The following is a 26340-nucleotide window of genomic DNA, read 5'->3' on the forward strand; positions in this document are numbered from 1 at the left end:
GGTGAAAATGCATTTCCTCACCTCCTCTCTAATCCTCCAATACCCTTCTCCAAGTGATCTTAAATCTGTCCCCGGTAATTGACATCTGCAAGGAAACAGCTGTTCACTCTACCCAAGCCCTTCATTACTTTGTACAGCTCACTGAATTCACGCCACAGCATCCCCTGTTTAAAGGAAAACAGTCCTAACCAATCCTATCTTTCCTCATATCTAGAACTTCCAAGTCCTCGCAACATTTTTGGAAATCTCCACTACACTGTCTGAATAATTATGTCCTTCCTGTAATGTAGTGACCAGAGCAGACACAAACCTCCAACTCAGGCCTAACCAGTGGTTTGTACTGTTTCAGCATTACATCCATGCTTTTGTATTCAATACCTCCGCGAATGAGGGAACACATCTTTTCTTTATGCCTTCTTTATTATTTTCAGAGACCTGTAGACTTATCCTCCAAGTTCTCTCACTTCCTCTAACCCTTTCAATACCATCCCTTTTATTCTGTATTGCCTTGTTCTGTTTGCTCCAAATATATAACTCCTACTTCTCCAGACTGATGTGGAGGAGCTGGTGTTGGACCGGGGTGGACAAAGTTAAATATCACACAAAACCAGGTTATAGTCCAACAGGTTTATTTTTGGTTGAATACACTGAAAAGAAGCAATGGAAATTCAGTCTGGAGGAAGATAAATGCCACACAATACTAGGTTATAGTCCAAAAGGTTTATTTAGAAGTACCAGCTTTTGGAGCACTACTCCATCATCGTGTAGCTAGTGGGGCAGTAAAAGATCTTTTATGGTAAAAGATCAAAGTGCCATACAACTGATGAGATGTATTGAACAAACCGAGATTGATGTTAATCTTTAAGCACTTTTTGTAAAACCTTAACTTATCTTGGGAATGTGACTTGAAAGAAGTTCTGGGATTTACATATTAATGAATTCAAACCAGCAACCCCGACCTAAGTGATTAAAGCCTTAACATCAATCTCGGTTTGTTCAATACAATCGCATCAGTTGTATGACACTTTGATCTTTTACTATAAATTCTGTGTGCTTTGATCCTGCCCCACTAGATACCTGACGAAGGAGTAGTGCTCCAAAAGCTGGTACTTCTAAATAAACCTTTTGGACTATAACCTAGCATTGTGTGATGTTTATCTGCCTCTAAACTGAATTTCCATTGTTTCTTTTCAGTGTATTCAACTAAAACATTGATTTTGTTTTTATTCATTCATGGGACATGGACGTCACTGGTTGGGCCAGCATTTATTGCCTGCCTAGTTGCCCTTGTGTGCTGCCTTATTGAACTGTTGTAGTCCATGTGCTATAGATAGACCCACAATGAAGTTCCTGGAATTTGACCCAGTGAAAATGAAAATGAATAAATTTACAAGGTCAGGATGTGATGAGTGGCTTGGAGAAGACTTTGTGGTGTTCCCATGTATCTACTGTCCCTTTCCTTCCCGATGTGCGTTGTAGGTTTGGAAGTTTAAGAAGACTTCGAGAATTTCTATAGTGCATCTTGTAGATGGTGCGCACTGCTGCTACTGAGTGGCAGGAGTGAGGCAGTGAATGTTTGTGGATGTGCTGCCAATCAAGCAAGTTACTTGGATGTGGGAGAGTTCCTGTGTGTACCATTATTAACTTAGCCCATTTGTGCATGAAAATTTCCAAAATCCCTTCAAATGGAGTGAAATTGGGTGCAAATTAAATTGGGTCCTGTATAAGTTGTGTTACTGTTACACAATTAGGCTATTTCACAGTATTGGCATTGACCAGTTTTACCCTGATTATTCCAATGCTCTCCTTACTTGTCTTCCCAATTTAACTGTCAATAAATCTCAAGCTTTCCAAACTTTGCTGTTTGCATCCTATTCACAGCAAGGTCTGCTCAGCTTTGACTCCTTTTCTTGCTATTCTCTGTTAGCTGTCATCATATGCTCTGCTTAAAACTCATTTCTTTGAACAGACCTTCAGTCATTTTTCCAATACTCCTTCTTCAGTTTAGTATCTATTGTTCTCATGCCTATTGTTCTCATGTCCTTAATATGTTTTTTCTATATTTTAAAGAGATTTTCAATTGCAAGCCATTGTTGAGTATGCAGTTTTTCTCAATGCTTGCCTCTGGCTCAAGTTGCATTCATGTTATGTTATACTGTTATAATGTTGCTGCTTAGACATTGTAGACAGTTGGCAGAGGTACTGCACATTGAGGAGTTGCAAGGATTGATCACACAACGAGTCAAGCAACAAGCTTTACCTTAATGGACATGGTAATGTCGAGAGTGTTCAGCGAACGATGATCAGTGAGGTCTATAAAGGGCCACAGACTCCAGTGCTACTCCTCACTCAGGCCCCCAGCCCAAGCACTGCAACAGCTCCATTCAAGAGTACAGAGGCCCTGTTCCCTAACGCCCACCCAGCCTGAGCACAGTGGGGACCTGAGAGCACTGAGCAATATGAATAGGACTACCAGAAAACACCATCTGATGTGTCTACTCCTGGCTGGCAGAGCTCAATAAGAAACAGTGTGAGAGGAGGCTCTGCAAAATTGGTTCCCTGGAACCAAATATGCAGCTAAGGAGAAGCAACAGCAATAATAGTTGTTACAATGATGGCAACATTCAACATGTTTGCCCATAGAGTCTTTCTAAGGAATGTTAGAGATCAAAGATCAGTACATTTGCAGTCCATTCCTACCTTATCAAAATTATACCTGGTATTTTTACACATCCTGGTGAACACAAGGGTCACCACATTTGTGTTTTTTGTCCTGCCAGAATAAACCCATAATGAACCGTAGAGACCAAAGATGAAAGTTATTGACATTCTTTTCCCGGTTGCTTTAAGTTGTCTATGTTTCACAGGCATGTGGCAGACTGCTATGAACATAAAAACAAAACATCTTGATGGTTTTCTTGATGCCCACAGTCACAAAGGATGAGTTACAGACCCAGGAGTCATGATTTGGAGATGCTGGTGTTGGACTGGGGTGTACAAAGTGAAAAATCACACAACACCAGGTTATAGTCCAACAGGTTTATTTAGAAGCACACTAGCTTTCGGAGCGTCGCTCCTTCATCAGGTGATAGTGGACGGCTCAATCCTAACACAGACTTTATAGCAAAAATTTACAGTGTGATATAACTGAAATTACACATTGAAAAATTGATTGCCTGTTGTGTCTTTCAGCTGTTTGAATAGCATGATAATTTCACTATCATGTGAAACTATCATAGTAGATGGAAGACTCAACAGACAATCAGTTTTTCAATGTATAATTTCAGTTACATCACACTGTAAATTTTTGCTATAAATTCTGTGTGTTAGGATTGAGCCGTCCACTATCACCTGATGAAGGAGCGACGCTCCGAAAGCTAGTGTGCTTCTAAATAAACCTGTTGGAACATAACCTGGTGTTGTGTGATTTTTAACTTTGTAGGCCCAGGAGTGACACTCTATGAGTATTTATAGCTGAGATTTCCCTTCAGCATTTAGCTTGGCTGAGCAGTTCCTGATTATGACACAATGTGTTTTTGTTATTGTTGTCATCCTTGATGGGCAGTACAGCTTTCAAAGGCAGTGCACACAGGTTTGTTAGTTCTTACCAAACAGAGGCAGCTTTGATGGCTCAGGTAGTTCTGCGTGATGGAAAATGTTCATTTGCTCAAGGACTTCCTGTAGTTTTACAATTCAGTCATAGGATGTGCGTGTCACTGGTTGGGTCAGCATTTATTATCTATCCCTAATTGTCCCGGAGAAGGTGGTTGTGAGCTGTCTTCTCCAACAGCTGCATTGCTTGGGTTTGGGTACTCGCACGGTGCTGTTTGGGAGGGAGTTCCAGAATTTTGACCCAGAGGAGCAATGATATATTTTCAAGTCAGGATAATGTCTGCCTTGGAGGGGAATTTGCAGATGGTGGTGTTCTGATGTATAAGCTGCCCTTGTCCTTTTAGATAGTAGAGGTGACAGGTTTGGGAAATGCTGTCGAAAGAGCCTTAGTTACTGCAATACATCTTGTAGATAGAACACACTACTGCCATTGCATACTGGAGGTGAGAGTTTAAGGTGTTGAATGAGGTGTTAATCATATAGGCTGCTTTGTTCTGGATGGTGTCAAGCTTCCTGCGAGTTGCTGGAGCTGCAGTCATCCAGGCAAGTGGACAGCATTCCATCATGTGCACTCCTGACATGTGCAATTGGCACAGGCAACAGGGAGACAAAAGGTGATTTATTTGCCACAGTTCTCCCAACCTCTCATCTGCTGTTGCAACCACAGTATGCTGGTCAACCCCAGGCTGTTGATATGACGAGGTAGGCAGAGCCACACAACCAGTAGGATGTCCAAAATGTCATTTCAGGGATGCAAGTATGAGATAAAGTCCCTAAACATCACTGATCATATTTGGTAGTTACTAGCTGATGACTTAGGGAAACTGAGGTCTCTCCTGTGGACTAGTGCACACAGCAATGTTGAAAACCACAACCCACTATGACACTTGCTAACTTCATGTCTGGAACTTGTAGCAGAAGCTGACTCTGAAAGATTGGCCTCTTTTGCTATCAGAAAAGTGGCGCCATTTGAAGAGATCCCAGCTGAAATGTACTGCATGCCTATCATGTTTTGTAGCAGGAAGGATGCAAACCAGTGACTACATTGAACTCAGTGCAGATATGATTGTTATTAGTGTAATATCCTTCTGCATAAACTTCATGAATTATCCAAGCGTCTAATTCTGATCTGTGATAGAGATTTTGCAGGTACGCTACACTGATTGGATTTCAGTCTTGCAACTTATTATGCTCAGTGAATGGACACTCCTTCCACAGGTACACTGCTCTTCTTGGAGAACCTTTGCCTGCACGTGGTCGACATTATTGGGAAGCAACAGTGAACCGCTGTGAGGCCTACAGGATTGGAGTAGTGTATCCGACCACCAAAAGAAGCAGTTCGCTGGGGAGAAACAGAAAATCATGGTTCATACGATATTATGCAACACCAATAGGGTACAAATTTGTCTTATATTTACTAAACAGTAGTGGGATAGGGAGGACACCATTGTTAGCATCCTTTGAGCATGCATTGCAAACTCAATCCTAATTTGCATTTGCATTTAGGCTTCTATTTTTTTTCTCTCACTAACTTTACGCAAGTCTTTCTAAATCATTATTAGGAGAGGTTGTAGGGAGAAGAGGAGAGACAGATATAACTCATGCTTTGTACCATAAGCCTAACCCTCAAAGATTGTGAGAAGATTTGTAGCTCGGGTGCTCGTTGTTGTGGTTCTGTTCGTCGAGCTGGGAATTTGTGTTGCCGACGTTTCGTCCCCTGTCTAGGTGACATCCTGAGTGCTTGGGAGCCTCCTGTGAAGCGCTTCTGTGATCTTTCCTCCGGCATTTGTAGTGGTTTGAATCTGTCGCTTCCGGTTGTCAGTTCCAGCTGTCCGCTGCAGTGGTCGGTATATTGGGTCCAGGTCGATGTGCTTATTGACACCTTTGTAATCATTAAAAACAGAAATAGAGAAAACACACCGGATCATCAACGCCACACTCACAGGAATCCGATTCACTCGAGAGGAAGAAAAGGACAACCAACTCCCATTCCTCGACGTGATGGTACAGAGAACACCGAACGGAGAATTCACCACAAAGGTATACAGGAAAGCCACACACACAGACCAAGTCCTAAACTACAAAAGTAACCACCCCAACACACACAAAAGAAGTTGCATCAAGACACTATTCAAAAGGGCCACAACACACTGCAGTACACCAGAACTGCAAAAAGAGGAAGAAGAACACCTATACAATGTATTTGCCAAAAACGGATACCCGCGCAATTTCATCAACAGATGCCTAATGGAAAGACAACGGAATGAGGACATGCCGCAACCCAAAGGACTAGCCACACTACCATACATCAAGAGCATTTCCGAACTGACAGCCAGACTACTGCGACCACTAGGACTCATAACAGCACACAAACCAACAGCTACTCTCAGACAAAAACTCACCAGAACGAAGGACCCAATACCCAGCATGAGCAAAACCAATGTAGTGTACAAAACCCCATGCAAGGACTGCACAAAACACTACATAGGACAAACAGGAAGACAGCTAACGATCCGTATCCATGAACACCAACTAGCCACGAAACGACACAACCAGCTATCCTTAGTAGCCACACACGCAGATGACAAGCAACATGCGTTCGACTGGGACAACACTACTATTATAGGACAAGCCAAACAGAGAACAGCCAGGGAACTCCTAGAGGCATGGCACTCATCCACAGATTCAATCAATGAGCACATCGACCTGGACCCAATATACCGACCACTGCAGTGGACAGCTGGAACTGACAACCGGAAGCAGATTCAAACCACTGTAAATGCCGGAGGAAAGATCACAGAAGCGCTTCACAGGAGGCTCCCAAGCACTGAGGATGTCACCTAGACAGGGGACGAAACGTCTGCAACACAAATTCCCAGCTCGGCGAACAGAACCACAACAAACCTAACCCTATCCAAATATTTAAATCCCAGACTCTTCTAGTCTGCATGGTTCATAAACTACATTCATTCAGGATGCCTCTAGGACAATTTATCCAGCTATGTTAAAACAGTATTGAGTGTTTTTGCTTCACAAGACTGACATTATTATAGATCTGAAAGTTCATAACACAGGGCCTGTAGCTTCAAACAGCATTCACCCAACATACAGTTGAGTAATGAATAATTGTGAAAACCCACAAGATTCCTGCTACATTGAGGAATTGTTTTTGCTTTTCAGTTGTAAGTTGACCATTTTTTTCAGATGCAGTAATTTAACAAATGTAGCTAACTAATGAAAAGCATGTGCTTGTATTCCTTAGCGCTTAAATGTTATCATTCCCCATCCTGTAGATAGATTTTTGTAGTAGAGCTGTTATGATAATAATTCACGACACAAGAACATGGGAAGTACGGGCAGGAGTAAAACATTCACTCTTCAAACCTGCCCTACAATCCCAGATCAAAATTGATCTGTCCCAGGCTTTAACTTCTCTTTCCTGACAGCTACTCATTACCCTAATCTCCTCTATTTCAAAGATCTATCTACGTCCTCTTAAAATATTTTCAGTTCTTGAACCTCCTTGACTCTTTGGGGTAAAGAATTTCAGTTATTCACCACTCCCTGAGAGAAGAAATGCCTCTACATTTCACTTTTAAATGAATGCCCCCCATTCTGTAACTATGTACCCTCATTCGTGATTTCCTCTATTAATGGAAGCATCTTCTAAACATTTATCCTGTCAAACCCTTTCAGAGGTTTATGTGTTTTAATAAGATCGTTTCTCATTCTTCTAAACTCTAACCAGGTCAGGTGTCAGATCTCTCAGTGGGAGAGCATTTCGGTGATAGTGATCACAACTCCCTGACCTTTACTATATTCATGGAGACTGATACGAGCAGACGGTATGGGAAAGTATTTAATTGGGAGCGGGGGAATTACAATGCTATTAGGCAGGAACTGTGGAGCTTAAATTGGGAACAGAGAAGTGCACGACAGAAATATGGAGGTTGTTTAGGGAGCACTTGCTGTGTGTACTGGATAGGTTTGTCCCACTGAAGCAAGGAAGGGAAGCTAGGGTGACAAAACCTTGGATGACAAGGGATGTGGAACATCTAATTAAGAGGAAGAAGGAAGCTTACTTACGTTTGAGGAAGCAAGAATCAGACAGGGGTCTAGAGGGTAACAAAGGTAGCCAGGAAGGAACTGAAGAATTGACTTAGGAGAGCTAGAAGGGAGCATGAAAGAGCCTTGGCAGGTAGGACTAAGGATAGCCCCAAGGCATTCGTCACTTAAGTGAGGAACAAGAGGTTGGCCAGAGTGAGAGTAGGACCAATCAGAGATAGTGGAGGGAACTTGTGCCTGGAGTCAGAAGAGGTAGGGGAGGTCCTTATTGAATACTTTGCTTCAGTGTCAATTAGTCTGAGAGACCTTGTCATTTGTGAGGACAGCATGAAACAGGCTGATATGCTCGAACAAGTTGATGCTAAAAAGGAGATTGTGCTGGAAATTTTGAAAACGTGAGGATAGATATGTTCCCTGGGCAAGACGGGATATACCCAAGGTCTCTATGGGAAGTGAAGGAAGAGATTGCTGTGCCTTTCGCAATGTTCTTTGCATCCTCATTGTCCATTAGAGTAGTGCCAGATGACTTGAGGGTAGCAAATGATATTCCCTTATTTAAGAAAGGGAATAGGGATAACCTTGGGAATTACAGACCAGTCAGTTTTATGTCAGTGGTGGGCAAATTACTGGAGAGAATTCTGAGAGACAGGATTTATGATTATTTGGAAAAGCCTAGTTTGATTAGAGATAGTCAGCATGCCTTTCTGAGGGGCAGATCATGCCTCACAAGCTTTGTTGAATTCTTTAAGGATGTGACAAAACACATTGATGAAAGTAGAACAGTGGATGTGGTGTATTTGAATTTTAGCAAGGTGTTTGATAAGGTTCCCCATGGTAGGCTTATTCATGAAGTGAGGGGACATGGGATACAGGGAAATTTGGCTGTCTGGACACAGACTTGGCTGGCCCATAGAAGACAGAGAGTGGTAGTAGATGGAAAGTATTTAGTCTGGAACTCGGTGTCCAGTGGTATTCTGTAGGGATCTGTTCTGGGACCTCTGCTGTTTGTGATTTTTATAAATGACTTGGATGAGGAAGTGGAAGGATGGGTTAGTAAGTTTGCCGATGACATGAAGGTTGGTGGAGTTGTGGATAGTGTGAAGGGTTGTTGTAGGTTGCAACGAGACATTGACAGGATGCAGAGCTGGGGCTGAGAAGTGATTCATTTTGGAAATTGAATGCAGAGTACAGGGTTAAAGGCAGGAGTCATTGCAGTTTGGAGGAACAGAGGGATCTTGGGATCCACGTCCATAGATCCCTCAAAGTTGCCACCCAAGTTGATAGGGTTGTTAAGAAGGCATATGATGTGTTGGCTTTCATTAGCAGGGAGATTGAGTTTAAGAGCCAGAGGTTATGCTGCAGCGCTATAGAAACCTGGTCAGACCATACTTGGAATATTGTGTTCAGTTCTGGTTGCCTCATTATAGGAAGGATGTGAAAACTTTAGAGAGGGTGCAGAGAAGATTTACCAGGATGCTGCCTGGATTGGAGGGTATGTCTTATGAAGAAAGATTGAGGGAGCTCAGGTTTTCTCATTAGAGTGAAGAAGGATGAGAGGTGACTAGATAGAGGTGTACAAGATGATGAGAGGCACAGATAGAGTGGATAGCCAGAGACTTTTTCCAGGGCAGAAATGAACATAATTTTAAGGTGATTAGAGGAAGGTTTAAGGGAGATGTCAGAGGTAGTTTCTTCACACAGAGAGTGGTGGGTGCATGGAATACACTGCCAGCAATGGCAGTAGACTCAGATACATTAGGGACATTTAAGCGACTCTTGGATAGGCACATGGAAGATAGCACAATGAAAGGTATGCAGGTTAGTTTGATCTTAGAGTAGGATAAAAGTTCAGCACAACTTGGAGGGCTGAAGGGCCTGTACTATGCTGTACTGTTCTATGTTCTAATGAACCAAGGCCTAATCTGTTTAGCCATTCTTGATAAGTCAACTCTTTCATCCCAGGAATCAGCCTAGTGAATTTCTTTAGATCTGCCTCCCGTGCCATATATTCTTTGCTAAATACAGGGACCCAGAACTGTACACAGTGTTCTGGGTGTGTCCTCACCAACACCCTTTCTAGTTAGGACAAGATCTCACTATTTTTAAACTCCAGCCCACCAGCGATAAAGGGTTCAAAAGTTCCATTTGCCTTCAGAATGATTTGTTGCATTTGCCTGCAATACCTTTTGCGTTTCATGCACAAAAGCTTCCAAATACATCAATGTTGTACATTTTTGGAGTCTTTCTCGATTTAAATAACAGTCTGCCTTTTGATTCTTCCTACCAAAGTGTATGACCTCCCCTTTCTTACATAAAACTCCACCTGTCAGGTTTTTAGCCCACCAGCTCAATCTATCAATATCACCTTGTAGATTCCTTGTGTTCTAATGATAAATGCTCTCCCACCTAGTTCAGCATCTACAGCATATTTGGATGCTTTACATTCTGTCTCCTTCTCCAGCTCATTAAAATAGATAACAAAATTGAAAGTGTTGGACAAATCATTGTGGCACATTTAAAATGAAATAGACCTACTAATCCAAACTCTATGCCCTTCTTACATAGGTCCACACTTTCAGTCTGTTTCATAGTGATACTCACTGCTGAACACTCCTCCCAGCCCAGTGGGTTGTTTCTTTCTGCTTTGCATATGCCTGATTTGTTATCTTGTTTACATTCTTTCTCTTTCTAATAGGCATAGATATGAATTTCTTCACAATGGTGCATCATATGATGTCCTTATCACCGATTTCCCAGCAAGAATTGGTGTCTTTGTGAACTGTGACATTGGGCAATTGTCGTTTTTCAATGCGCAAAGTGGACAGTTACTTCATGCCTTCCAGCACCAGTTCACTGACTTCATCTGTCCAGCATTTGTAGTTGAGAGGCCTGGATTTCTGACTGTCTGCACTGGAATTGAATTTCCTGAGTTTGCAAAATGCAGTTAATACTATTTATATTTGATGTCATTAAAGTCTTTAATTGTCCAAGCTTTTGAAGAGTAGCTAATGACCATTGCTGTTTATTTTCATAAAGGAACCCAAACTTAATCTGGTACATAATTGAAGGTCTGCTTGTACAGTCAGAATTAGGCTATTATAAATTCAGTATGAATGATTATTGACAAAGTAAATCGGTCTCTGCAATTCACGTAAAGATGCCCAAATAAGATTTTGCTCACGTTAATATGAGACTGTCAATTGTACATAAACCTACCTTCAACCAAGAAAGGGCACTGATTGTCATTTGGAAATATTTATTTATTTGTCTTATCTCCATTCTTTTGAACTGGAGTCGAATCTGAGACATCCTGAGCTTTACACATTATTAATTAGATTTGATGTTTTTCCAGTTTTAAGAATGATTTTAATTGTAGTTCATTTCAATGGAATCCTTTTTGGAAGAAAAGACCATTTTAATCCAATACATGCTAGGCATTCTCTCAATTAGCAAAAGGTTATGCTCAGGAGCCATGCAACTTTAACAATTTAAAATATGTGTTTCATTTAATGATGTGTAATATCTTACCCCATCGTGTTTACTGAGATAAAAAAAATTGTCTTTAGCTGTTACTTTGACAGCAATTACTTTTCCATGGTGATGCATATTTGCTAAAATAGTATTGCTGTCTGGATTGTTTCAGGTATTCCAAATTATTTAACATGGGTGGACTTACATGAAAATGTTTCTTTTCCTTTGCAGCTACAGCGTAACATGTCATACACAAACTTTGGATATCAATCTGTAAACAATATTGTGTTATAATCTATTGACCAGTTGCTCTACTGGTCATCTATGATGATATTAGGAAGTATCAAACATTAGTTCAAACATTAGGAAATATCATCAGTGATATTGAAAATTAGAAAAATAGACTCCAAAGTAAGGAGAGGCTCCTGCTGATTTAATGATTAGGACTTAATGTGACAATCATTCACTGCAATGTGCACATTGTATTACAAATGACACGTTGGCACAAATGACTCATCCTATCAATGGACCTTTCTGATTAGATTAGATTACTTACAGTGTGGAAACAGGCCCTTCGGCCCAACAAGTCCACACCGCCCCGCCGAAGCGCAACCCACCCATACCCCCACATTTACCCCTTACCTAAGGCTATGGGCAATTTAGCATGGCCAATTCACCTGACCTGCACATCTTTGGACTGTGGGAGGAAACCGGAGCACCCGGAGGAAACCCACGCAGACACGGGGAGAATGTGCAAACTCCACACAGTCAGTCGCCTGAGGCCGGAATTGAATCCGGGTCTCTGGCGCTGTGAGGCAGCAGTGCTAGCCACTGTGCCACCGTGCCGCCCGTGATCTTCTCTAGACTGTAGTAGTGAAGCCAATTGCACCTTTGAGAGCTCTATCATTATTTGATGGTTGGAAATCAGTGGCCTCGGTTCAATTTCCAATAAGTATTTTTTCCCTTTACTCAGAAGATAAGACACAAAGTCAGATAAATTGGAGGCAGAGATTAGCCTAATCTAATTGAGTAGTGGCAAAAAAACAATGGATTGAAGAAAGGGAGAGACTGAATAGGCTGGGGCATTTTTTTCCCAGAGCATCAGAGGCTGAGGTTATAAACCTTATAGAGATTTATAAAATCATGAAGGGAATGAATAGGGTGAATAGTCAAGGTCTTTTTATTAGGCTGGGTGAAGTCAAAACTGTAGGGCTTACGTGTAAGGTTTAAAAAAGATCTGAGGGGTAACTTTTTCACACAGAAGGTGGTACATGTCCTATCCCCCCTAGTCCAGGAACTCCCCACATACGTTCGAGACACCACCCACGCCCTCCACCTCCTCCAAGACTTCCGTTTCCCCGGCCCCAAATGCCTCATCTTCACCATGGATATCCAGCCCCTCTACACCTCCATCTGCCATGCCCAGGGCCTCCAAGCCCTCTGTTTTTTCCTCTCCCGACATCCCCAACAGTACCCTTCCACTGACACTCTCATTTGTTTGGCCGAACTGGTCCTCACCCTTAACAATTTCTTCCTCAAATCCTCCCACTTCCTCCAGACCAAAGGGGTAGCCATGGGCACACGTATGGGCCACAGCTATGCCTGTCTCTTTGTTGGCTACATACAACAGTTGATCTTCCGTAATTACACCGGCACCACTCCCCACCTCTTCCTCCGCTACATTGATGACTGCATTGGCGCCACCTCGTGCTCCAATGAGGAGGTTGAGCAATTCATCAACTTCACCAACACATTCCACCCTGACCTTAAATTTACCTGGACCATCTCTGACACCTCCCTCCCCTTCCTGGACCTCTCCATCTCCATCTCCAAGACGACCGACTTGACACTGACATTTTTTACAAACCCACCGACTCCCACAGCTACCTGGATTACACCTCTTCCCACCCTATTTCTTGCAAAAATGCCATCCCGTATTCCCAATTCCTCGGCCTCCGCCGTATCTGCTCCCAGGAGGACCAGTTCCACCACAGAACACACCAGATGGCCTCTTTCTTTAGAGACTGCAATTTCCCTTCCCACATAGTTAAAAATGCCTTCCGACACATCTCGTCCACATCCCGCACCTCCGCCCTCAGACCCCACCCCTCCAACCATAACAAGGACAGAACGCCCCTGGTGCTCACCTTCCACCCTACACACCTCCGCATAAACCAAATCATCCGCCGACATTTCCGCCACATCCAAAAAGACCCCACCACCAGGGATATATTTCCCTCCCCACCCCCTTCCGCCTTCCGCAAAGACCATTCCCTCCGTGACTACCTGATCAGGTCCACGCCCCCCTACAACCCACCCTCCCATCCTAGCACCTTCCCCTGCCACCGCAGGAATTGCAAAACCTGCGCCCACACCTCCTCTCTCACCTCCATCCTAGGCCCTAAAGGAGCCTTCCATATCCATCAAAGTTTTACCTGCACATCCACTAATATCATTTATTGTATCCGTTGCTCCCGATGCGGTCTCCTCTACATTGGGGAGACTGGACGCCTCCTAGCAGAGCGCTTTAGGGAACATCTCCGGGACACCCACACCAATCAACCGCACCGCCCTGTGGCCCAACATTTCAACTCCCCCTCCCACTCTGCCGAGGACATGGAGGTCCTGGGCCTCCTTCACCGCCGCTCCCTCACCACCAGACGCCTGGAGGAAGAACGCCTCATCTTCTGCCTTGGAACACTTCAACCCCAGGGCATCAATGTGGACTTCACCAGTTTCCTCATTTCCCCTTCCCCTACCTCACCCTAGTTCCAAACTTCCAGCTCAGCACTGTCCCCATGACTTGTCCTACCTGCCTAGCTTCTTTTCCACCTATCCACTCCACCCTCCTCCTTGACCTATCACCTTCATCCCCTCCTCCACTCACCTATTGTACTCTATGCTACTTTCTCCTCACCCCCACCCTCCTCTAGCTTATCTCTCCACCCTTCAGGCTCTCTGCCTTTATTCCTGATGAAGGGCTTTTGCCCGAAACGTCAATTTTACTGCTCCTCGGATGCTGTCTGAACTGCTGTGCTCTTCCAGCACCACTAATCCAGAATCTGGTTTCCAGCATCTGCAGTCATTGTTTTTACCATGTATGGATCAAGCTGCCAGAGGAAGTGGTGGAGGCTGGTACAATTACAACATTTAAAAGGTATCTGGGTGGGTCTAGAGGGAAATGGGCCAAATGCTGGCACATGGGACAATTTCAGATTGAGATGTCTGGTCAGCATGGACGAGTTGGACCAAAGTGTCTATTACCGTGCTGTATGTCTCTATGACGAGAATGACATCTATTTCTTTTCTCGTGAAGTAAATTAGAAAACCTTTTGAAACCTTTTGAATAATATGCCTCTGCACTTTATTGCCCTGCCTTTTGCAGTGGGTCTTTGAAAGATAACAGAATAACCCTTTAATACTGATATGTGATTCGTAATATTGTGCACATAAATAAAATAAGTGATCCTTTTCAAGCTTACACAAGCCTATGATTCAGTAAATCAAACCACTCTTTGGGTGGTGCTGCAGCATGCCTATATGAATTCCCAGCTCCATTTAATAACATCATTTGTTTTCTACATGACAATATAGAAAAAACAGTTGAATGCAATGGCTCTACTACTTACCCCATCCTGTCAAAACAAGCATTAAAAAGGGGATGGCATTATACTGATGCTATTCTCAATCCGGCAGCAATGCAGCAATTTATCATTGCAAGGTCTCTTGGTGTGGTAATGACTTATCATGCTGATGGCAAACTCTTCAACCTCAACCATCAGTTACAATCAAGAAAAATAACTATTTCTATAATAGAACTGCAATATGCTTATGATTGTCACACTAGTATTCCACCTGAAGAAGAACTGCAACAGATAATTGACATATTCATTGAAACCAATGAGAGCTTGGGCATTATCCTGTCCACAAAAATGCTTTACCAACCCAAATCAAATCATTATCTCCACTGAGATTCGTGTGAAATCTAAAGCTTTAAGGTTGAAGGCTAATAATCGTGAGCTCAGCCAATGGACTTGGATTTTTGAGAATCATGATACAGACCCAATACTATAATTGGATTGTCAGACAATCATTTTCCCCTAATTTTCGACAGTGATGAAGCTTGAAGCAACTTACAATTGCCACATCCAGGCCCTAGAATAATGTCATCCATGTTTGTCTTAGAAAGATTTTGCAAATCAGTTTGGAGCACTAAAGAACAAATATGAGCATCCTCCAAGACCCAGGCAAGCCAAGAGTAGACCTGAATAATTTTACATCAGCTGAGGTGCAGACGATAGGTTCTCAGAATGCCAAACTCAAGATTACCCAAACAGCTACTTCAAAGGGCCCCTTCAAACAAAGGCAAATCTCAAAGCCTCTATTCAATTAACATCAACACGTTGGTAACAAATGCTCAATCATAAGCAAAATGGTCATCTATAATCAATACCTTATCAATATAAGGTTCTGATACGTATGATTCAGATGGACAAAGGTAGGCATGCTTATTTGTTGATGGTCCAGACACTAGTGTGGAAACAGGCCCCCCCGGCCCAGCAAGTCCACACCGACCCGCAACCCACCCATACCCCTAACACCACAGGCAATTTAGCATAGCCAATTCACCTGACCTGCACATCTTTGGACTGTGGGAGGAAACCGGAGCACCTGGAGGAAACCCACTCAGACACAGGGAGAATATGCAAACTCCACACAGTCAGTCGCCTGAGTCAGGAATTGAACCCGGGTCTGTGGCGCTGTGGGGCAGCAGTGCTAACCACTGTGTCACTGTGCCACCCACATCACAGATCACAGATTTGAGGGTTTAAGCATTAGGGAGGATGTGAGCAGGGGCTTTTGTGCGCAGCAGGTGGTATTGACCTTGAACTTGCTGCCTGCAAGAATGTGGAAATTGAGATGTTCAATAATTACAAAAGAAAACTGGGTGGGCACCAGTAAATTAAGCTTGCTACATGAATCGAATGTGGGAATGGGACTGATTCAGTTGCATTATAGAGAGCTGCCATGCTCTCAATGGGCCAAATGGTCTCCCTCTGTGTCATAATGACCCTATTACTCAACAAGACCATCCATTGAAAGAGTGATGGAAAGAGACAGTAGCTGCTTGAGCCAGCAATCCACCACTGTGAGAGAGTCTGTACAGCTAACATAGAGCTCACAAACTCCCTGTGAACCTACAGCCAACACTAACAGCTCATTTCCACCTAGCCACCTGCAAAAATAAACAATCCTCAACATGAGTAATTGCTGATAATGACAGGCATGTCTATTAATTTATTTTTTTAATTTTTAGTTGGTTGCTTTAATATGTGGACAGATCAGCGACTGACAAGAAGTGCAATTTGTGATTCAATTTAAGTTTAGTAGAGGAAAATATAATAATTGGAGTTGGAAGTCATGCCAGTCAATCAGTTTTTGGATTTTTCGATTTGCTGTTATATTACATAATTTTGTGATAATGCAGATTATTCCCCAAGGTCAGTTTATTTTTTGATAAAGAATCCAGGATTTTAAAATCATGTCATTGAGTATCACAAATTGTACATATTCATGGTTCTGAATAATTATGCATTTGATGCTATAGCATTTTGTAATCAAATCTCTCCTTTTTGTCTTTTATTTCCTCCTTTAAGACTCTTCTTAATACCTACCTCTTTGAACAAGAATTTGGCTGTCTGCCCTAATATTTCCTGAAGTAGGTTTGGCATTGCATATTATTTTGTAGCTATTTCCCTCAAATGCCTAAGGATGCTTCACTATGTTAAAGGTGCTATGGCAGTATACATTGCTGTTTGTTTGGCTTACTAGAAAATATTGGACTCAAAATTCTTAACAACTATTTCAGACAACCTTTAAATGTTTGAAATTAAAAATCACACAACACCAGGTTATAGTCCAACAGGTTTAATTGGAAGCACACTAGCTTTCGGAGCGATGCTCCTTCATCAGGTGATTGCGGAGGGCTCGATCGTAACACAGAATTTATAGCAAAACTTTGCAGTGTGATGTAACTGAAATTATACATTGAAGAATTGATTGTCTGTTAAGCCTTTCATCTGTTAGAATACAGTGATAAATGTTTGGAATCTGAACTTGAATCTGCAGTGGTGAAAGTGTTAATTTTTGAGTTGTGCAAGCCCCTCATTCTTGAACCCCACCTCCAGTAACAGTTAACATTCAAATGATTGCTTGAAGTGAAAAAGAATTGCAGGGTTATGAGGAAAAAGCAGGAGAGTGAGTCCATTTGGATCACTATATCAAATGGCTGGCATTCATATTATGGGCTGAATTGGTGGACTTTTTTGCTGTCTCTTTCTATGATTGGGAGCGCCTGTTACCATCTGGAAAGATTTTCAAATGTGGGCAAGGGGGAGCGAGTGTGCTCTTCTCGGTCCTACATCTAAGGGCTGTAGGCTTCTACTTCATATCCCCACCACCACTAGGACTGTCGACTGTTTTAATGTGGATGTTTCATTGCATGAATCTCCCCATGTTTCAGTAACAGTCACCCAAAACACCCATCTTTGTTTCTAAGCCAATTGGCAAGTAAAAAGATTCATTATGTAATGTAACAAAAGGGTCAACTAAGGAAATGACCCCCCCCCCCACAGCCCTTCCCCACCTCCATTCTCAATGTTTTTATTATCTGGTAAAGAAAACATTTGAACAAAATATCAAAATAAATCCTTTTTAATGGCCCTATATTTTCTCCTTGAGGCATGTAGAGTTTTGGACAGTGGCCTTCAATTCCTGGAAACTCCAGGCCAATCCTGGAGGAATGGCACCCCCTATCCAGTACAGCCTCCAGTTCCTCTCCCTAACCAAAATTGAAAAAATACTCCACACTTACAGAAGCCTATTCTATCCATCTTAAAGAAATGCCTATATTTCACACAAACTTGCAATAGTTCCGTTAGGATGAAAAAAGCAAGAAAATCAGTGTTGAAAAGCAATCATTCTTTGTTCCAAGGATACCAATAACAGATATCTGGAGTATTTTAGTACAACAAATGTATTGCAAGTAATATAGAATTACTTCAGTAGTGGGCTTTGCTTGGAACTTTTTTGAGCTTATACTTCATGTACTTATAATGGCTATTTAAGAGAACTTTTAACTGTTACATTAATGTAATGTGTTCTCTCACTAAATTATAGTAAATAATGTTCTTAGCTTAATAGTTTTTTCTAACGCCACTTCATAGCAGCATGTTTGTTCTTTACATCTTTATATAATTCTGTTGTGATGCACATAAGAATGTTTTTACTTGAAGAAACACATCTTGTTATTTGTAGTGTATTTATCTGGTTGAAAAGCCTTTTTTAAACTAAATTCAAGTTAATAAGCACGGCAAAGAAATACATATTCTGACACTTATATACAAAAAACAACAAGTGGCATATTGTGCAGGGATGCTTGACTTGTACAGTTTGTCAGGCAGTGAGGAAGACATGAATATAAGTGCTGTATTGGAGTTTAAAAGAATATTGTGTAGTATAGTATATTATATCATGTTAATTCCTGATTGAATTATTAATCCAACTTAACCTTTTTTTGCATTGGAATTAATTTCTAGTCACCAAGAACCAAGTCAGATGCGCATAATTGCTTGAGTGTGTGAATATTTATAGGCAGATGAAGATGATTTTACTTAGAGTAATGTGGACAGTTTTAATTATATTAATTCAGTATTTAATAACTGTTTTAATAACTTGCTGGTGTTTCTGTTTTGAAAAAGAATTGGTGCACTACAAAGTGAGCACCCTTGAAGTAAGCTGATTTGCAATAATGGCAGTGTTATGAAGTCTTTAGTTGCAATTTTGAGTGGTTCTAGCCCAGTTTGATATTAAATCAGGTCACAAACTGACTCTGAATGTTAAAATAATAAATATAGAATAATCACACTCACCCATGCCAAGGTGTTTCAAACAGTTGTTATTTTATTCCTGATTTGTTATTCACTTCAGAATTTTAGGGAGTAGAAAATAAGTTTTAGATCCAACAGCTCTATTAATTATTAATCAACCTCATCAGTCTGTCATCTTATTGAACCCCAAATGTCTGTGTATGTTTTGAAAAGCATCTACTTGTCTCTCTTTTCTGTTCATTTGTGAGACTTGAATCTCTGGTTAGACCAGCAATCATTGTCCATCCCTATTTGCCTTTGAAATGGTCAACTCACTTGTGTTGGCAACTTCAATTCGCCACATAGAAAAAATATTCCATAATGGTTTTTTTTGATGAAACTGCTTCATCTACCCTTTCTTCTTGGAGTTTCTCATTTATTATGTTACAGCTGTTTAAGACATTGGTAAGGCCACATTTGGCATACTGCACACAATTCTGTTCTCCCTGCTTTAGGTAGGATGTTATTAAACTTCAAAGGGTGCAAACAAGATTTATAATGATATTAGCGAGACTGGAATGTGTGAGTTATTAGGAGAGGCTGGATAGGCTGAGACCTTTTTCCCTGGAGTGTAGGAGACTGAGGGGTTGCCATATAGAGATTCATAAATTCATGAGGGCATAAATAAGGTGAATAGATAGCTACGGTCTGTTTCCTAATGTAGGGGAGTGAAAAGCTAGAGGGCATAGGTTTAAGGTGACAGAAGAATGATTTAAAAGGACCTGAGGTGCAACTTTTTCACACAGAGGGTGGTGTGTGTATGGAATGAGCTGCCAGAGGAAATGGTAGAGGCAGTTGCAATTACAGCATTTAAAAGACATTTTGACCGGTATATGGAGAGGAAAAGTTTAGAGGGATATGGGCCATATGCAGGCAAATGAGATGAGTGCCGTTTAGGAAACCTAGTCAGCATGGACAAGTGGGGCCAAAGGGCCTGTTCATTGCTGCATGTCTCTATGACTCTATTTTAAACTTAACCTTTTGTACTTCACACTTTCAAGATAATGAATAATTTAACCAGAAAGCTTCTGCCATGCCCTTGATCCACTTGAAAACTTCAATTTGGTTGCTAGGTTTTGCTTTACCATAAAGAGAATGACAACTTCCCACATAACTTTAACTTTTGATACCGGAAATAATGTCGTCGCTCGCATAATTCTCTCTTCAGAGGAAAAATAAAGACCATGAGAGATGTATTCAATTGTATTTGTTATATGGACATGATTTTCCTTTGAAAGCGGTGCTGTCCCCAATGTGAAAGAATAGACATAATGCAAACATGATACAATGGCCCAGTTTGCCACAATATATGTCACCATGCTCTATCCTTCAATAAAAAGAGCAAAGGATTGGTTAGTTTTCATAAAATAACAGCTGTCCAGAAATCCATATAGTCACAATATAAATAAAGTACTTGTTGGTGTCATCAATCTTTTCTCTTTCAATATATCTTTAATTGACTCTCTGAATGCAAAATAAATCAATAATTAAAGCTAAAAGAGGATTAGGGGATGTTAATGGATGCCAACCACCAAATAGAATTATACATTTTAAGCCACTGAAGAAGAAGTGATACCTTACTAAAGTCAGATTGCATTGTGAATACTGTACCTATCAAGGTCAACAATAATAAAATGAATATTCTAACCTGGAAGGAGAGCCATTAGGCTCATTTCTAGCTTTATATGTAATTGTGTTAGGAAGAAACTAATGAGTGGCAAATTTAGGCCTGATATCAAGAAGTTCTTCAAGAATGGTCATCATGTGGAATTGACTTCTGAATAAAGTAATAAACGGAATAAACCTCGCGATGACTAAAGAAAAAATAGATGCTGTTACAAAGGAGTGCAAGTTTTTCTGATTGGATGAACTAGGATCAACTGTCCAGATATAGTTTATGAATAGAAGCATATACAATTCTTGTCTAGAACTGGTTATGAACTCTGCTGAAAGAATATTGTGGCAAAGGGAGTGTTATAGATCAGTACTAATAGTTTCTCTATTAAAGGGAGTGTGTTGCCTTGTTGGAAGGTATAATGACATTTATGTTACTAATTGTGTTTGCTCTTGTGGATTTATTTATTTAATTTGTATTATTTTCATTTATAAATGCTAAGAAATTGTCATATGTCAATGCCATGCATTGCAGCTATTCTGAAATCTCCCTACTGAGTTGGAAACATCTCTTAATGTGGGAATTATAACCACGCTGTATCACATCAGAAACCAGGATATATCTGAGGATATTATAATTATATGTAGTGGATAATTTCATTAATCTTAATAAAGATTTTTAAAAGTAGCAAGGTTAAAATATTCTTTGACCTAAGTATCCACAGATATCTATGAAGTTTGGTTTTAGCCTATTTAAAATTGACCAGGAGGACAATGGAAAAACATAACATCCAGAGGAAAGTTTTAACTTATTTCTGACATTGTCGAAAAGTGTGGCGCTGGAAAAGCACAGCAGGGCAGGCAGCATCCAAGGAGCAGAAGTGTCGACATTTCAGACATAAACCCTTCATGGAGGGCTTTGCCTGAAACACCAACTCTCGTACTCCTCAGATGCTGTCTGACCTGCTGTGCTTTTCCAACACCACATTTTTCAACTCTGATCTCCAGCATCTGCAATACTCACTTTCTCCTTATTTCTGACATTGTAAATATAGCAGTGTGGCAGGTTGAAAATATAAAAATTATAACTGTATTGTGTGCAGTGTAGACATTTTACATTGATACTGTAGGTTACAACTATCAACACCCTCATGATCTTGGGTTAAGATGGCCACATAAATAGAACATTCAAAAAGGCTCTCTTTTGGTGAACTATACAGAAAAACAGACATGTCATCTTGCTCTTGTCCCTTAGTGAACAGAAAACTTTTGATGATCTGACAGGTGCAACATGAAATGAATAAATTTGTGTACTTTGCTTATAGACATCAGTTGTCTGAATTTTGACTTATTTTCAAAGTGTAGCACCTCTTTCAATCCTTGGCGTAAACTGCACACAGGCTATTGAAAAATTTGATAATCATTTCTTATTCATATAAGTGCAAATAGCTCAACATAATTTTGTTTGCCTTTCTAGAAAGAGATGTAAACTGTTCTTTTGGAATACTGTAAATTATTGTTACATATATATACAGTAAAATAAAGAATAGTTTGAAATGTCAAGGTGAAGTATCATGTTTGATTCGCAGTTGACACTGAAACTGAAATTAAAACTCTCCAAAACAGGGTGTTGCTTTTGGGCAGCATGATGGTTCAGTGGTTAGCAATGCTGCCTCACAGCACCAAGGACCTGGGTTTGATTCCAGCCCCGGGTGACTGGATGTTTTCATGCCATCCCCATGTCCAAGTGGGTTGCTGCCAAGTGCTCTACCTTCCTCCCATAGTCCAAAGATGTACAGGTTAGGTAGATTGGCCATGGTAAATTGGCTTCATTCTGTAGCCTGCAGAGGTTGGAACACTTGTGCCACAAACAGCCTTGTACATGATGGACGAATGATTAAGGTTGTTAATGGCCTATTACAGCCTCAGTGATAGTGCTGAATGGGGGCTTTCAGGTTGCAGGAGCAAAGTTAACTGCTTGGAGGGCAGCCTATTCAGGTCTAGAGACTGGCCCTTCCTGCTTAGGTGCTGCAAACTCCATGGTGGTGGCCTGGCTGCAAATGTCATTTTCAAATTTAAATTGCAAGAAGTAGGAAAGAGTACCTCCATTTCAAACCTTACCTTCCATTGTCATTATTTGCTGCTCTTCTCAAGCTGAAAGGCTTCTGAGTGCTTCCCCACCCCACCATCATTACTTAAAGTGACCACAGGCCAGTATTCTGGCTGCACCAGGGAAACAGCACAATTCGAGGCTATTTGCCACACAATGTAAGTTTCTAACTATCAGTTTGTCAGCAGGGCTCAGAGGGCAAGTCCAGACCTAAGATTTCAATGGGCTTAATTTTAACAACAATTAGCTAAGTATCAGTTTCAGGCACTACATGTAGAGTTTCTCTCTGTGAGCTCCAGCAAGATTTCTTTTGCAATTTTGCACTGCTCACATCATGATGAATGGTTCATGCCCCTATGAATGCCACCTACAGAAGTACTCGTCACTGCTGGGAATTTCTGGGATTTCCAGGGCCTCTGCCATATTTAACTCCCAGCTATGAAACAGATGATTTGCTGTCAGCCAAAAATAGCCCTTCACAATACCCGTAGTTGACAGGGCAACAAAAAATGAAAAGCTGCGGGCATATAGGTGGCACAGTAACATTTCACAAACTTACATTTGTAAATATACTGCTATTTTCTAAGGACTGTGACTTTTTATTTAAAAGCTGTGGAGGGCAATGAGAAAGATGGGTGGCACGGTGGCACAGTGGTTAGCACTGCTGCCTCACAGCGCCAGAAACCTGGGTTCAATTCCTGCCTCAGGCAACTGGCTGTGTGGAGTTTACACATTCTCAGTGTCTGCGTGGATTTCCTCTGGGTGCTCCGGTTTCCTCCCACAGTCCAAAGATGTTCAGGTTAGGTGAATTGGCCATGCTAAATTGCCCATAGTGTTAGGTGAAGGGATAAATGTAGGGGAATGGGTCTGGGTGGGTTGCTCTTTGGAGGGTCAGTGTGGACTTGTTGGGCTGAAGGGCCTGATCCCACACTGTAAGTAATCTAAATCAAGAACTATTTTTAAAAGAAGGGATTAACCAGGATGGCTGCATAATTCTATAGCGAGGAATTTGAACAGTGTTTTTGTGGCTATGGATTTGTGCAAAATGCAGATGAACAGGAACTAAGGAGTTGCTCACAAGTGAAACTGATTGGTTCTCAGTTAACTGAGCAGGTTGGAATTGGAAACATGTGAGTGTGTTTAGTTCTTGTTCCCAGCAGAAGCTGCCTATTCTCGACAGTAAAAACTTGAAGACAACCAGTCACATTTCCTGCAGCTGTGATTTTTGAGTTGACAAATCAAAGAATTTTATAAGTGAATAACTGATGCTATACTTCTAATAAACTAGTTCAGATGAAGACAACTGAACATCAAGGGCCTGGATGGTCAAAGAAGGATCATCCCAATATCAGAACTGGCAAGTTAAGACCACTGAAATGATTTGCCAGTTCTTCTACTCTGCTAATCATCTAGTTTCCAGATTTGTTTGTCTGTGTGTTTGTAAGGGGCGAGTTTAAAAGGAATCAGAGTTTTAGTTAGTAGTATTACATAATGCCAGTGGTTTATACATTTTTACCTGTAGCTATAGTCTAATTATTTGTAATAATTATTTGGGGCGGCACGGTGGCACAGTGGTTAGCACTGCTGCCTCACAGCGCCAGAGATCTGGGTTCAATTCCCGCCTCAGGCAACTGTCTGTGTGGAGTTTGCCCTTTCTCAGTGTCTGCGTGGGTTTTCTCCAGGTGCTCTGGTTTCCTCCCACAGTCCAAAAATGTGCAGGCTAGGTGAATTGGTCATGCTAAATTGCCCGTAGTGTTAGGTGTAGGGGAATGGGTCTGGGTGGGTTGGTGTGGAGTTGTTGGGCTGAAGGGCCTGTTTCCACACTGTAAGTAATCTAATCATAAATAATACTTTTCATTCAGTACACAAGCCTAGTCAGTGCCTTCTTAGTCTGAAATTCATAGAGTCCAGCAATTTGGGGTACTGTATTTACCTTTAAAAAAATGGTTAACATTTGGTAAGAGTCTAGAAATATCAGGTTCAATTTAAAGCATACCACCTTAGTGTTTTGGAATAATTTGACATGTCACCCATCTGATTGACTGACATTGAAACTGCAGCTACAAGCTGTATAGGCAACCTTATTGCTGTACCACATTAGAAACCTGAAGGAGTGCTATTCTTTCCCTAATGCCCAGTGTAGCATAACATCTTGTCATTAGAAGCATCACATGCTGAAAAATCTCAAACGGTTGAAAATTTGTGCTCTAAGCTCAATCTATTGGAACCAGGTATCAATTAGGTCCTGTCTGGCTTGTTGCACCCAGTGTTGCACTGCTGTATCATACTGAAGGTAATATGACTCCTGAGCATCTTCATCCTCAGACGGCTGCTGCCATTCTTTCAGCTCTTCACCATCTATGGCATCATCTCTTTGCCTGCTTTCGTTCATCTTAAGGAAAACTATTGTCTGCTTCACAATGGCCTTAGTGGAAGAATGAGCTAAATTATATGTACACTCATCTTCAGATGGAGCTTGCTTCATGGAATCACTGGTTATGGTTTCAGAAGGTAGCCTCTTGTCTCCCTGTCGCCATGTTTCTAAGGCATTTGGTCTTGGAAACAAAACAGGAACCTGAGACAACCCCTTAATGATGTCTGCTACATTCTGATGGACAATGATGTATTGTCACTTGTACTCTCCAATGAATAATACAATAAAATACAGTGAAAAGCTTCAACTGTCTCCACAATCTGACACCATTTTGAATAATTTAAGGATAAAATGATATAACTGAAAGTAAGTCCATCTTCATTCTGCTCCCTCAGCCATGCGCTCGCTCACCAACAATACCTGCAGCGTCACTCCTCCCCCACTGCCTCACCGCTGCCTGAGCTGGACATACCACAACCATGACTCCCTGACTCCACTGCCACTGCCTCGATGATGATGACGACACTATGGTGTTCTCAGTGCAACATATATACAGCACGAAGGGCACTGTGCTTGAAAGATGCCAGTAAGGAGGCTGAAGCCTACTGCCCAGGCTGCAGCACTGGTCTCGCCATGGAGAAACAAGGTGAAGCAGTGTGATCTGTCACAACCATGATGTATTTGTGAATTGAGGACTGTGAGGTCCCATGCAGGTTCCCGTGTGAATCTTTGGAAGCAGCCAGTTTCATAAAGGCAGCTGTCACCTTGATGGCCACTGTGATTGGATGGTCACCAACCCTTTCAGGTTCAAGCGATGTTCTGTCACTGCGTCCTGGGATAGCATCAGTCTGTGTTGGTAATGCACCTGGCTTCATAGAATCCCTACAGTGTGGAAACATGCCATTCAGCCCAACAAGTCCACACCAAATCTTTGAAGAGCATCCCACCTAGCCTCACCCCCCTACCCTATCCCTGATAAGTATGCATTTCTCATTATTAATTCACCTAATTTACACATCCCTTGAAACTATGGAAATTTTGCTTGGCTAATCCACCTAACCTGCACATCTTTGGACTGAGAGAGGAAACTGGAGCACCCAGAGGAAAGCCATGCAAATGGAAATAGGGCAGCACAGTGGCTCAGTGGTTAGCCAGGGACCAGGGTT

The 26340-nt window shown here is 41.5% G+C and overlaps 1 protein-coding gene across 2 annotated transcripts in view; it reads left to right on the top strand.

Annotated features, from left to right (window-relative positions):
* The window catches only part of LOC122558341 (uncharacterized), a 116116-nt gene extending 93823 nt beyond the window's left edge, over positions 1–22293 (top strand). The window contains exons 12-13 of one of the 2 annotated variants that reach the window (XM_043706803.2): positions 4831–5007; positions 10373–22293. In XM_043706803.2, coding sequence (XP_043562738.2) covers positions 4831–5007; positions 10373–10625 — 430 coding nt within the window. In that variant the 3' untranslated portion in view covers positions 10626–22293. Of the gene's footprint in view, positions 1–4750; positions 5008–10372 lie in introns of those variants that run through there. The other variant, XM_088000489.1, reaches the window with a different exon arrangement.
* Positions 22294–26340: the final 4047 nt, after the last annotated feature.

The sequence above is a fragment of the Chiloscyllium plagiosum genome, unplaced genomic scaffold (assembly GCF_037043375.1).
Source record: "Chiloscyllium plagiosum isolate Xiang-an unplaced genomic scaffold, Cpla_swu_hap1 HiC_scaffold_2, whole genome shotgun sequence".
Lineage (NCBI taxonomy): Eukaryota > Metazoa > Chordata > Chondrichthyes > Orectolobiformes > Hemiscylliidae > Chiloscyllium > Chiloscyllium plagiosum.